The 13308-nt window shown below is 46.3% G+C and overlaps 1 protein-coding gene across 2 annotated transcripts in view; it reads left to right on the plus strand.

Moving 5' to 3' along the window:
* The first annotated feature begins 383 nt into the window (after positions 1-383).
* The window catches only part of NUB1 (negative regulator of ubiquitin like proteins 1), a 36780-nt gene continuing 23855 nt past the window's right edge, over positions 384-13308 (plus strand). Inside the window, exons 1-4 of one of the 2 annotated variants that reach the window (XM_059885521.1) lie at positions 384-537; positions 3669-3786; positions 10861-11028; positions 12716-12774. In XM_059885521.1, coding sequence (XP_059741504.1) covers positions 3670-3786; positions 10861-11028; positions 12716-12774 — 344 coding nt within the window. In that variant the 5' untranslated portion in view covers positions 384-537; position 3669. The remainder of the gene's footprint in view (positions 538-3668; positions 3787-10860; positions 11029-12715; positions 12775-13308) is intronic. The other variant, NM_001080906.1, reaches the window with a different exon arrangement.

Consider the following 13308-nt stretch of genomic DNA (forward strand, 5'->3'; position numbering starts at 1 on the left):
GTCAGCGCCCAGGGTCCTTCTCGGCCTCCCCTCCGCCCCGCCCACATCGGATCCCCCCCGCTCCCCGGCTCTAGCCCCGCCCATAGCCCCGCCCCTCACCCCAGCCCCGCCCCATCCTTGCCCCGCCCTTCCGCCTCGCCCCCCTCGCCCCGCCCCTCGCCCCAGCTGCGCCCCATCCGTGTCCCGCTCTCCTGCCTTAGCCCCGCCCACAGCCTACCCACAACTCCGCTCGGCCCCCTCTTAGCCCCGCCCACACCCCTGCTTCTCGGCCGCGCGGGGGCGGGGCGGGGCGGCCCGGCGGCAGCGGCGGCGGCCTCGGCGGCGGGGGCGTGGCCGGCCTCACCCGGAATGAAAATAAACGGCGGCCGCAGCCGCATCCGGGCACTCGGCGGGTCGCGGCTGGAGCGGCTGTGGCGCAGGTGAGGAGTTGGCGGCCGAGCGTCTGGTCTTTGACCCGGGTGTCAGTGGAGCTGCCCGGCGCCCCAGATCCCCCTGGGCGTGACCCCGACGCCGACCCCGCCCGGGCAGCGGCGGGAGGTGGGCGTCCTGCGCGGAGGCTCGGCCGGGACCGGGGGCGGCGGGTCGGGGCTTCTGGACGCGCCGGGCCCTTCGCCCGGCCCTGGGTTTGCTCTGGACTGACGTGGGTGGTGGGTATTTAAAACCAAAGATTGAAATGTTTTTGGAGGGAGGCAGAGAAACATGTGTAGATGTTAAAATTACTCACTAGCCATACAAAAAGCTTGAGTCGTAACGTTGTTTTTCCAAATATGCCATTTGGGATTTATGTGCTATCAAAGACAGATTTTCTTTGCTGTTTAATGAGAAAACGCGGTTTATTTTCTCCAGCCGTGACGATCTGATTCTGTATGTTTCTCAACGTCTTCCCACACTCTATTTTTTAATAGAGGATTCTTGTAATAGTCTAAGAGAAAAAGTAGTGTATTTTGAATAAGTATGTGTGTGTTTGTATATGTTTGAAAACCTCTGGATAAAGGCAGCGTAGATCGATTTGTTTTAAAAATGAAAGTGAAATGTTACAGGAATGATTTATGCCCTTTCACTTTCGGTTTAGAGCAAGGGTATTAATGAATTTCTGCTTTTTGACGGGGGCTGTGACACCGAACATTGTGTGGCACGCCTGAAACTTTCAGTTTTCCAGTTAACATTGAAAACTGGTTTATTAAACCATTTCCCCTTTTGATTTGAGTTAAAATACATATCTTCGTTTTTTTCTGTTGCCCATGAGTGAAGTTTTGTAAGTTTCAAGACAATGGTTTAATCTTTTTTTCAAACATTAAGTGGTGGACTAGAGACCCTTCTTGTTGTGTATTTGCTGGTGGGTGGAGTGTGAACTACACACTAGGTTTAGGAAATTCTTTGAGACTTCCGCTTGGTAGTTACTTGGATTACAGAGGGCTGTGCATTCAGCCTTCTAAAATAGCTTGGCTTCCCTGAATGGCCCTTGAAATGGTTACCACCCGCTCACAAGTGATACTTAATTGCGAATTTCTGAACATTTGTGAGCGGGACTTCCCCTGCGGTTCTGTGGTAAAGAATCTGCCTGCCGGTGCAGGAGGCGCAGGAGATGTGGGTTTGATCCCTGGGTCGGAAAGATCCCCTGAAGAAGGAAATGGCAACCCACTCCAGTATTCCTGCCTGGAAAATTACATGGACAGAGGGGCCTGGCAGACTACAGTCCAATTTTATGTGTGAGAAGCGGTTTATTAGTGCTTGAAAATCTGGGATTCTTTCTTAGGTTACCTGAATGCACACATCCCCCTCTTTGATGTGTTTTCTCCTTTTTCCCTTCTCCCCCCTATCCTGATTACCCTCTTTCTTGCCCCCAAATTGATATAAAGTGGATTTGAACTTTCTTTTTAAAGTACTTACTTACAGAATACACTTAAGTTGTCAAACTTGATTTAGAAATCAGGTGAATTGAGTTTTGAGGAGTGTGGCATACAGGCCCTGAATAGGAAAAAGAAAGTTGCTCATGTAGGTTATGTTAAATCTTACCTACTTTTCCACTCTCTGGAACACGTCTCTGTCCTTCAGGGGCTAACAACCTTTGACTTTGCTCACTGCTCGTGTGACTTGGCTGCACGGCCCCATCGGCTGTTTCGCTGTCTGGCAGCCTCGCCCACCTTTGAGGTGCTAGTGCTAGTGAAGGAGGCGGGAAAGACTCCGCTACTGTGTGAGCCCAGGATAGAGAAACAACAGGGACTTTGTGAGAGACGGTAGAATGCAGTGATCCAGTGTTGTGGGCACAGGTCCCAGGACTAGTTATGGTGCTGCCTAATCTTTCATCCTTGAGCGAGTCATTTTACAAACTTGGGCTGTGGTTTTTCATGTGTAGAATGATGACCAGCCAGTATTGATTTGAATAGGACGTGTAGATCTGCTTTTATGCTTCTATCAGAAAATATCATGCAAAACTTTTCTAGCACTGTAAACACTAAATTTTTAACTTAATTCTATTATTTTTAAATATATTTGTTTATTTTGGTGGGCCCAGGCCTTAGTTGTGGCATTCAGATACTTTGTGGGGCATGTGGGCTCTGGTTCCCTGACCAGGGATGGAACCCAGCCCCCCTGCATTGGAAGCACAGAGTCATAACTCTGGACCACCAGAAAAATCCCTAAATTTTCAATTGTAAAATTTCAGATATAGAAAATGTATATTATTGATAGTTCATGGTTCAAGCTAGCTTTTCTTCATATTTACCTGCCAGGGTGATTGCTCTTTTGTGTTAAAATAGCCAACATACAGAGCCACTGTATGTTGGTAAATTCTTTCCCACAGAGCCACTGTGTTGAGTTGTTTAAGTTTGCTACTGTAAGGATTTATCTTTCTTATTTTATCTTTCCCCTTAGAGAGTGATAGCAGGTTAAGAAATAGAAGGGGCTTCCCTGGTGGCTAAGTGATAAAGAATCTGCCTGCCAATGCAGGAGATGTGGGTTCAATCCCTGGGTCGAGAAGGTTCCCCTGGAGAAGGAAATGGCAACCCACTCCAGTGTTCTAGCTTGGGAAGTCCCACGGACAGAGGAGCCTGGTGGGCTCCTCTGTCCATGGAGTTGCAAAGGATTTGGAGATGACTTAGCCACTCCAGTACTCTTGCCTGGAAAAATCCCATGGACGGATGAGCCTGGTGGGCTGCGGTTTATGAGGTTGCTAAGAGTCGGACACGACTGAGCGACTTCACTTTCACTTTTCACTTTCATGCCTTGGAGAAGGAAATGGCAACCCACTCCAGTGTTCTTGCCTGGAGAATCCCAGGGACGGGGGAGCCTGGTGGACTGCCGTCTATGGGGTTGCACAGAGTCGGACACGACTGAAACGACTTAGCAGTCAGTAGCAGTAGCTATCTAAAACACACAACACACCCAAGAAATAGAAAAATTACTTAGTTACTACATATTAGCAACTTTGAAACATGTATTCTTATGTAACATATATAATTGGATATATGATACATATTTCAGTTTGCATGTAATATACATATCTTTTAGAGAAGTTTGGAGCTAGTTAAAACCTAGTCTAAAGTACTTTAAACTGGACAGGGAGGAATGGAGGAGACCTCTTGCTTACCCAACAGTGTGTTGGGTAACTTATGCGACACTTTGAAATGTAGTGCGGAGTATCATTGATATACTGTTTTGCTTTCAAGGATGGCACAAAAGAAATATCTCCAATCAAAATTGACCCAATTTTTAAGGGAAGACAAAATCCAACTTTGGAAACCTCCATATACAGATGAAAATAAAGAAGTTGGCTTGGCATTGAAGGTATTTCTCTTTTAAGATGTTGTTAATTAGCAGTGTTGTAAGTCTCCTTGGTAAGTAAGATTCTGAAGTCACCACAAATTGCCAGGCACAAACAGGTAGGCTTTCGGCATAACCAGAAACAATGGTGATAAACAGGTTTCCATATTTTACTAGCAGTTGGCAAGCTTATTTTTGTTTAAGAAGATTTTATTTATATGAGAATGTTTATCTGATGATTTTGGCATGTGCCATTTCTAATGCTTCACAGTGAAGCATTAGATAATACTGTAATACAATGTAATACAATGTAATACATGTAATAGAACTATTAATCTGGGTGTTCCTGCTGGGGGGTCAGTGCCAGAGGCAGAAGGTTCGTGTGTGGCGTGTTCCGGGCTGGTGTTCGGACCATTCTCTGCCCTCCTGGTTAGCGTGCTCAGCTGCAGAACACTGTTTCCCTCCCTAGCTTTGTTTACACTATTGACTATCTGTTCATTTTTCCAAATTACATTTTCCTAATAATTGTACCTCAGTTTTTTATGGTCTCATCAAAAACGGCCTCACTTTTCCTAAGTGAAATTTCTAGAAATTGAGGTTGGCTTGCCTTTCTAAGCTGAGAACATTATAATAATTTCTGAGCAAAATCTCACTGTGTTGGAATGTCCTAGAACATACTCCTCTTGTTTTCTCAGTCTGAGTGTATTGTGGTAAACAGTGTAACCTCTGTCAGGGAGTAAGGGTTGTCAGGAGGGCATCGCGTCATCCTGTGCCGTGACACAGTGATGCGCTTGGGAGGTGACTGCTGTGTCAGGGTCTTGGAGTTCTCTCTCTCCTGTTCCTTACAGGACTCCCGTTTTTTGTTTTTTGTTTTTCAGTTTTTGCAAACCTCTTTGCAGACCTTTTCTTCTGAATTTGCTTGTTACATACAATCTCTTGGCTTGGGAACTAGGTGGGGCTGTGACTTCTGTCCCCAGCTCCTGGCACAGAGCTCCTAACACCCTTGGAATTCCCGAGTGGTGAGGCTGATAAAAGGGGCAAGAGAAGAAGGGAAACCCATCAGCTGCTGCTGCAGTATGCTAATTTAGAAACAGCAGTGGTTTGGTACCAGGAGAGTCACCGTGGACGTAGCAAGAAGTGATTGGACTCTGGATATGTTTCCAAGGAGAGCCAGCAGGTTTTGCAGGCAGATTGGATGTGGAGAATGAGAGAGGGAAGAGGGTTGACTCACCCAGGTTGGGCCTGAGCTCCTGGTGGAGTACAATTGCCATAAACTGAAGTAGGACAGCCCAAAGGAGGTGGGGAGGAAGACCAAGCACTCATTTCAAGTCAGTCGCTCAGTTGTGTCCGACTCTTTGCAACCCCATGGACTGCAGCACACCAGGCTTCCCTGTCCATCACCAATGCCCAGAGCTTGCTCAAACTCCTGTCCATCGAGTCGGTGATGCCATCTGACCATCTCATCCTCTATCGTCCCCTTCTCCTCCCACCTTCGATCTTTCCCAGCATCAGGGTCTTTTCCAATGAGTCAGCTCTTCGAATCAGGCGGCCAGAGTATTGGAGTTTCAGCTTCAGCATCAGTCCTTCCAATGAATATTCAGGACTGATTTCCTTTAGAATTGACTGACTGGATCTCCTTGCAGTCCAAGGGACTCTCAAGAGTCTTCTCCAACACCACAGTTCAAAACCATCAATTCTTCAGCACTCAGCTTTCTTTCCAGCTCCCACATCCATACACGACTACTGGAAAAACCATAGCTTTGACTAGACGGACCTTTGTTGGCAAAGTAACGTCTTTGCTTTTTAATATGCTTTCTAGGTTGGTCATAAGGTTTCTTCCAAGGAGCAAGCGTCTTTTAATTTCATAGCTGCAATCACCATCTGCAATGATTTTGGAGCCCAAAACAGTAAAGTCTGTCACTGTTTCCACTGTTTCTCCATCTATTTGCCGTGAAGTGATGGGACCAGATGTCATGATCTTAGTTTTCTGAATGTTGAGTTTTAAGCCAGGTTTTTCACTCTCCTCTTTCACTTTCATCAAGAGGCTCTTTAGTTCTTCTTCACTTTCTGCCATAAGGATGATGTCATCTGCATATCTGAGGTAATTGCTATTTCTCCCAGCAGTCTTGATTCCAGCTTGTGCTTCATCCAGCCTGGCATTTTGCATGATATACTTTGCATACAAGTTAAATAAACAGGGTGACAATATACAGCCTTGATGTACTCCTTTCCCAATTTGGAACCAATCTGTTGTTCCATGTCCAGTTCTAACTGTTGCTTCTTGACCTGCATACAGATTTCTCAGGAGTCAGGTAAGGTGGTCTGATATTCCCATCTCTTTAAGAATTTTCCACAGTTTGTTATGGTCTGCGGGTCAAAGGCTTTGGCATAGTCAATAAAGCAAAAGTAGATGTTTTTCTGGAACTCTATTGCTTTTTTGATGGTACAGTAGGTGTTGGCATGTTGATCTCTGGTTCCTCTGGCTTTTCTAAATCCAGCTTGAACATCTGAGAGTTCTCGGTTCACATATTGCTAAAGCCTGGCTTGGAGAATTTTGAGCATTATGTTGCTAGTGTGTGAGATGAGTCCAATTGTGCGGTAGTTTGAACATTGTTTGGCATTGCCTTTCTTTGGAATTAGAATGAAAACTGACCTTTTCCAGTCCTGTGGCCACTGCTGAGTTTTCCAAATTTGCTGGCATATTGAATGCAGCAGTTTCACAGCATCATCTTTCAGGATTTGGAATAGCTCAACTGGAATTCCATCCCCTCCACTAGCTTTGTTTGTAGTGATGCTTCCTAAGGCCCACTTGACTTCACATTCCAGGATGTCTGGCTCTAGGTCAGTGATCACACTATTGTGGTTATCCAGGTCATGAAGATAATTTTTGTATAGCTCTTCTGTGTATTCTTGCCATCTCTTCTTAATACCTTCTGCTTCTGTTAGATCCGTACCATTTCTGTCTTTTATTGTGCCCATCTTTGCATGAAATGTTCTCTTGGTATCTCTTAAGTTTCTTGGAAGTGAAAGTGAAGTCGCTCAGTGGAGTCCGACTCTTTGCAAGCCCATGGACTATAGCTGCCATGCTCCTCTGTCCATGGGATTTTCCAGGCAAGAGTACTGGAGTGGGTTGCCATTTCCTTCTCCAGAGGATGTTCCCGACCCAGGGGTTAAACCTGGGTCCCCCATGTTGTAGGCAGATGCTTTACTGTCTGAGCCACCAGGGAATTAATTTTTTTGATGAGATCTCTATCCCATTCTATTGTTTTCCGCTATTTCTTTGCATTGATCACTGAGCAAGGCTTTCTTATCTCTCCTGGCTAGTCTTTAGAACTCTGCATTCAAATGGGTATATCTTTCCTTTTCTCCTTTGCCTTTCGCTTCTCTTCTTTTCACAGCTATTTGTAAGGCCTCCTCAGACAACCATTTTGCCTTTTTGCATTTGTTTTTCTTGGGGATGGTCTTGATCACTGCTTCCTGTCAGGCCCTCTATGTATCAGATCTGATCCCTTGAATCTGTGTGTCACTTCCACTGTATAACTGTAAGGGATTTGATTTAGATCATACCTGAATAGTCTGGTGGATTTCCCTACTTTCTTCAATTTCAGTCTGAATTTGGCAATAAGGAGTTCATGATCTGAGCCACAGTCAGCTCCCGGTCTTGTTTTTGCTAACTGTATAGAGCTTCTCCATCTTTGGCTGCAAAGAATATAATCAGTCTGATTTCGGTGTTGACCATCTGGTGATGTCCATGTGTAGAGTCTTCTCTTGTGTTGTTGGAAGAGGGTGTTTGCTATGACCAGTGTATTCTCTTGGCAAAACTCTGTTAGCCTTTGCCGTGCTTCATTCCGTATTCCAAAGCCAAATTTGCCTGTTACTCCAGGTATCTCTTGACTTCTACTTTTGCATTCCAGTCCCAAAAATGAAAAGGACATCTTTTTTGGGTGTTAGTTCTAAAAGGTCTTGTAGGTCTTCATAGAACCGTTCAACTTCAGCTTCTTCAGCGTTACTGGTTGGGGCATAGACTTGGATTACTGTGGTATTGAATGGTTTGCCTTGGAAATGAACAGAGATCATTCTTTTGTTTTTGAGATGGCATCCAAGTACTGCATTTCGGACTCTTGTTGACTATGATGGCTACTCCATTTCTTCTAAGGGATTCTTGCCCACAGTAGTAGATATAATGGTCATCTGAGTTAAATTCACCCATTCCCGTCCATCTTAGTTCACTGATTCCTAAAATGTCGACGTTCACTCTTGCCATCTCCTGTTCGACCACTTCCAATTTACCCTGATTCGTGGACCTAACATTCCAGGTTCCTATGCAGTATTGCTTTTTACAGCATCGGACTTTACTTCCATCACCAGACCAAGTGCTTAGTTTTGGGCAAAACAAGTCTGAGAGTTCAAGGTCGAGGTATCAGCCAGAGGTGTTCTGGAGCGAGTTGGTGGTGTAGAGGTGTGGCTTGAAGCGGTGAGCCTGGCTGACATCACTAAGCAAACAAGTAGAGGAAGGAAAGTTGTGTGAAGGCTGAGTCCTGGGTCACTTCAGTGTTTAGAGTTTGGAGAGATGACAGGAGCCAAGTGGAACGGGCAGCGAAGGAGCAGTCGAGGTGGAAGGAAGGAGGAGAGGGTGTAGAAACCAAATGAGGAGGCTGGAGAGTCCGCTGTGTCCACGGCTGCTGACAGGTCAAGTTCAGGTAATTGAGGAAGGGGCTTGGTGAGGTGGAGACACTGAACGATTTTGATAGGAACTTCAGAATGTCCGTGTGGAAGCCGACTGGCAGAGAGTAGAGATTTAGAGGGGTTGGAGATGTCAAATGTTGATTGCTCCTGTTCAGTTTTTTTTATTTTCTAATTTAGAAAAGGATTCACTGAAGGATTCCTTTAAATTTGCCTTTCCTCTCATATAAATATCTTTAACAGACCCTGACCACTTAAAGGCTGAGGGGTAAGGAAATGCTGACATGTGGGAGCCAGTGCACTTGAAGACAGCTCATAATTGAAAGCGAAATCTGTTTTATTAGGGCTATAATTAGCATCCTCGAGAAGGCCCTCTGTCCCACGGGAAAATTACCCCCGTTGAGTCAGGCAAGCACAGGTACCCTGGTGACCCGGCCTGTGCTCTCCTGCCCAGAGGGAACTCCCTGGTTGCTTAGCTGGGCTCCGATCAGAGGAGGGAGCCTGGGCTCTGAGGTCAAGGTGTGCAGGCGCAGCTCTGCTGCTGCCTGTGGGCCTCAGCGAGTTGCGGGAGATCTCTGGTCCCACTCTCATCACTTATGAAACGGGGGCCGTGGTACCTCCATGATTAGGTTGCTGTGAGTGTCTGAGAGAATATGTGTCCAGTACCTGGCTGATGTTTATTAGATGTAAGTACTGATGTTAATGGGCTTCTGTGGTATCTCAGCGGGCATAAAATCTGCCTGTAGTGCAGGAGACCTTGGTTCCATCCCTGGGTTTGGGAAGAAGATCCCCTGGAGGAGGGTACCACTCGAGTGTTCTTGCCTGGAGAATCCCTATGGACAGAGGAGCCTGGCGGGCTACAGTCATGAGGTCACAAGGAGTCTGAGCTCACGTGACTGAGCGACTAAGCACAGCACAAAGGTGCTGGGGGCTTTCAGGATGGGCTCCTTGCCTGCAGGACCAAACTGTTATCAGAAGCATGGAACTTTCAGCCCCACCCTGCTCCAGCCTCTGGGGAGGCCAGAGGGCACAGGAGATCCCACTGGTCAGCAGTGGTCAGTGATTCAGTCAGTCATGTCCGTATAATAGAGCCTCTGAAAACCCTGAAGTGACAGATCGTGGGCTTCCAGATGGGCAGATGCGTCCGTTGGCCAGAGAGGAGCACAGCACAGGCAGCAGAGTCCTCTGGTCCTGTCGGGACCCTTCCGGGCTCTGCCATGCGTGCACCTCCATCTGGGTGTCCATTCCTTCTCTTTATAATGAATTATAAAAATAAGGGGAGCATTTTCCTGAGTTCTGTGGTGTTTGTTCTAGCAAATTGCCAAACCTAAAGGGGCGGGGCTTGTAGGAGCCCTCAGCTGTGAGCCCAGTCAGACAGAAGTGTGGGCAACCTGGGGACCTGCTTACCTGCTGCCTGAAACGAGGGCAGGCCTGTGGGATTGAGCCCTTAGCCTGTGGCGTCTGCCTCTGATTCAGTAACTCCATCATTCGTGACAGAGTTGAATTGTAGGATATCCAGTTGGTGTCAGAATTGATTGGTGTCAGAAGGGGTAAAAAAAAACCTTCACAAGGTAATTATGTTTATGTTTTCTAGAGAATTATAGAAAGTTTTTTTGAAGTATTTTTATTGAAAAGGCTTCTGTGTTTTCCAGAGATTAAAAATAATGTATACTCTTGAAAAAAGCTGTATGTATATAATTAACTACAAAAATGATAGTGTGTTTTCAAAAATACATTATACATATCACCAATATTGGTGTTTTCTTCCAGTCATTTCCTATGTGATTGTATTATAAATAGGTTTATATGAATTTTTAAAAAAGATATTCTGATCTGCTTTGTAACTTTTATATATCAAGAACATCTCCCTTATTAGAAATACATACTTAGACCATCATCTAAGCTGAGTTGTTCTCACAAATTAGAAAAGATAGAAGCTGTTCTGTTTTTGTTTTTTGCCCGCACTGTGCAGTGGTGAATGGTTCAGTGCTCCTTAAGGCACTCTCGTACTGACGTTTGCCTGCACTCTGTGCTGGTGAACGGTAAGATGTTTGCCCGCACTCCGCGGTGGTGAACGGCTCAGTGCTCCTTAAGGCACTCTCGTACTGACGTGTACTGCAGTCACATGAGTTGCCGCCTGCCTTTCTTTTCCCCCAGCGTAATCCCAACTATTTTCACTTTCTCTAGGGAGCCTGTTTTCCTACCCTTCGTTTTAATTTTTTCCTGGATCCTCTAAACTCTGTGCCTCTCAAGATGTCAAGCCCCTGTCTGGATCTCACTGTCACAGGGCTGAACGCTGCTCGTCGGTGTGCTCGCCTTAGGTTCTCGTGTGCACCGCTGTGTGTTTCGCTTTTCTTTGAGTTAGTACTGTATTGATCTGTGGGGTTTTTTTTTTTCTTCAATTTTTCTTCATAGGACCTTGCTAAGAAGTACTCTGACAAGCTAGAATGTTGTGAAAATGAAGTAGAAGAGATAATGGAAGAAATACGTTGCAAAGCAGTCGAGCGTGGCACAGGAAACGAGCACTACAAAACGACGGGGATTGCCACAATCGAAGTCTTTCTACCTGCACGGTTAAAAAAAGTGAGTAGGTTCCCCAGATTTACAAAGGTATTCATGCTCAGTTACCTTAGTGATGTGATTAAAGAAATAATGAGTTCTTTTTGAAGTTGCAATCCAAAGATAAAATTCTTTTAAGTTGCTTTACATATTGAACATTAATAAACCTAAAAGTTAATTTTATGGATTCTTAAAACTGGAGCATCTACAAGGTAGTCTGGGCTCCAGGCATCACAGAGCTATGCATCACAGTCTTGCCTTTTCTAGAGTTTGAACAATCGTTTAGCAAAAATGGGGAATAAAAGATTACTTCAGGTTTTCTGAAACTGTAGGCAGTAGGACACATCACACAGGAATTCATCTTTCTTTTTCTTTGCTGGTGGAGCCAGAGCACGGTCAGCTGAGTGCCCAGGCGGGGCTGCCGTGCATGGAGCCACCTTGTGTCCCGGGCACGTCCTCAGGAGTTGAAGTCCAGAAGTGTCACGGAGGCAGGGCACCCAGAGGGGGCTGCCCCGTAGGACTGAGAAGGGTTCGTTATTCTCAGAAGAAATGAAAATAAGTGTGTATCAGGATTACCCTGTGACCCAGCTGTTTTACTTCAAGAGAAGTGAAAACTGTACAAAAACTCTGTTCACAGTGGCCTACAGTGGAAACAGCCCTAATGCCTGCTGGTGGACAAATGGGGTGCCCCCATAAAGTGAGTTACTCAGCCATGAAAGGAGCAAAGTACTGATATGCTGCGACACTCAGAAACGTTTAGAAAGAAGCCAGACACAAAAGACCACATACTGTGTAGTTCCATTTATATGAAATATCTAGAATAGGCAAATCCATAGAGAAAGAACATAGTTTATGGTTGTCTGGGGTGGGAAGCGGGAGGGAGTAGGAGGATAGGGCATGTTTGGTGAGGAGGTAGCGAAAATGCTCTCTGTAAACACACCAGAAACCATCGACTCTTATACTTTAAACAGGAAACTTTAAGATATGCAAGTTACATCCCTATAAAGCTGTTAAAAATTTCTAGGAAGAATAAAGAACTTGATGAGAAAAAGGACCTTATATATGTATCTACCTCAGAATGCCAGTTCATGAGTTTAAAAGGCAGTGTGTATGTACAGACTCCTCTCTGTGGGGTCACACAGAGTCGGACACGACTGAAGTGACCTAGCAGCAGCTGCCAGTACCAAGTGCCCAGGACAGCAGACCACCGATCAGAAAGCTGATTGGTGAGTGTGGGATCCGAGCAGGTGATTTGCACGGTCTCGTCCTTGGTGGCCCCAGTGAGTCCATGTTTCCTTCTGAAGCCCAGCCGTCGGGGAAGGAGAGGTGCCAAAAGCTGTCCTGCCGCTCCCTTCTCGGTGGCTGCGGTGGGTGCGCGCCGAGGTGGTCCTGGCGCCGAGGTTGTGGGTGGGTCCTCATGGAGCAGAGGCAGCGCCCTGGAGCAGAACAGGACCTGCCCCTCTCCCAGCAGACCTGCCCCCAGAGGCGGAAGCCCGGCCTGTGGGCCACACTGCTGCCCCCGCGAGGACTGCTGGGTCACGGGCAGGTTTTGTTCAGTAGCTTCCTGCCAGGCACGTGTTCTTTTAGTCCTTACCCAGAGAGACCTGCGTGTTTTTACATCGTCTGATATCAACTTGTCTGGTTTTATAGGCAGGGTAACAGTTCCCAAAAGTGTCAAGTTCAAGTGCGTTTTGTCTTTATTTTTATACAGGATAGGAAAAACTTGTTGGAGACCCACCTGCACATCACTGGCAGAGAACTGAGGTCTAAGTAAGTATCCGTGTGCCTGTGGCCCAGGGGCGCTCAGCTCCCTTACACCTGCTCGTTTGGTCCTTCCCGTGAGGCAGATGTGAGCCTCGTCTCACAGTGGAGGGGAAACTGAGGCTTTGAGGCTGAAGGGCTTGTTCAGGCTCACTGGCATTTTAGGGCAAAGCCAGGACTTGGACCAGTCTCCTTTACTCACAGTGTGACTTGAGAGCAGGTGGGAACCCTGGATGTGTGTGCTTGGTCCATGTTTGAATCAGTAAGTGATAGAGATAGGAGGCAGCCTGATACTGGCCAGATCATTAGTTTTGAATTTTATGCCTTAATGCACCAGTGGCTTGCTGTGATGTTCAGTGAAGTAGTTTGGCCAGTTTCAGGCTGTTGGCCCATCTGTAAAAAGAAAAAAAATACTGGCCTGTCACATTCCAGTGAAAATCTGACTTTTGAGACCTGGTCAGTTGTTTGATATCCTTGAACATTTCTCAGTGGTAAGTGTTTTGATTGCCTCCAGGGCTAGGTAGTCTGTGTTTCCCCAGCTGA

Source organism: Bos taurus, chromosome 4 (genome assembly GCF_002263795.3).
Source record: "Bos taurus isolate L1 Dominette 01449 registration number 42190680 breed Hereford chromosome 4, ARS-UCD2.0, whole genome shotgun sequence".
Classification (NCBI taxonomy): Eukaryota; Metazoa; Chordata; class Mammalia; order Artiodactyla; family Bovidae; genus Bos; species Bos taurus.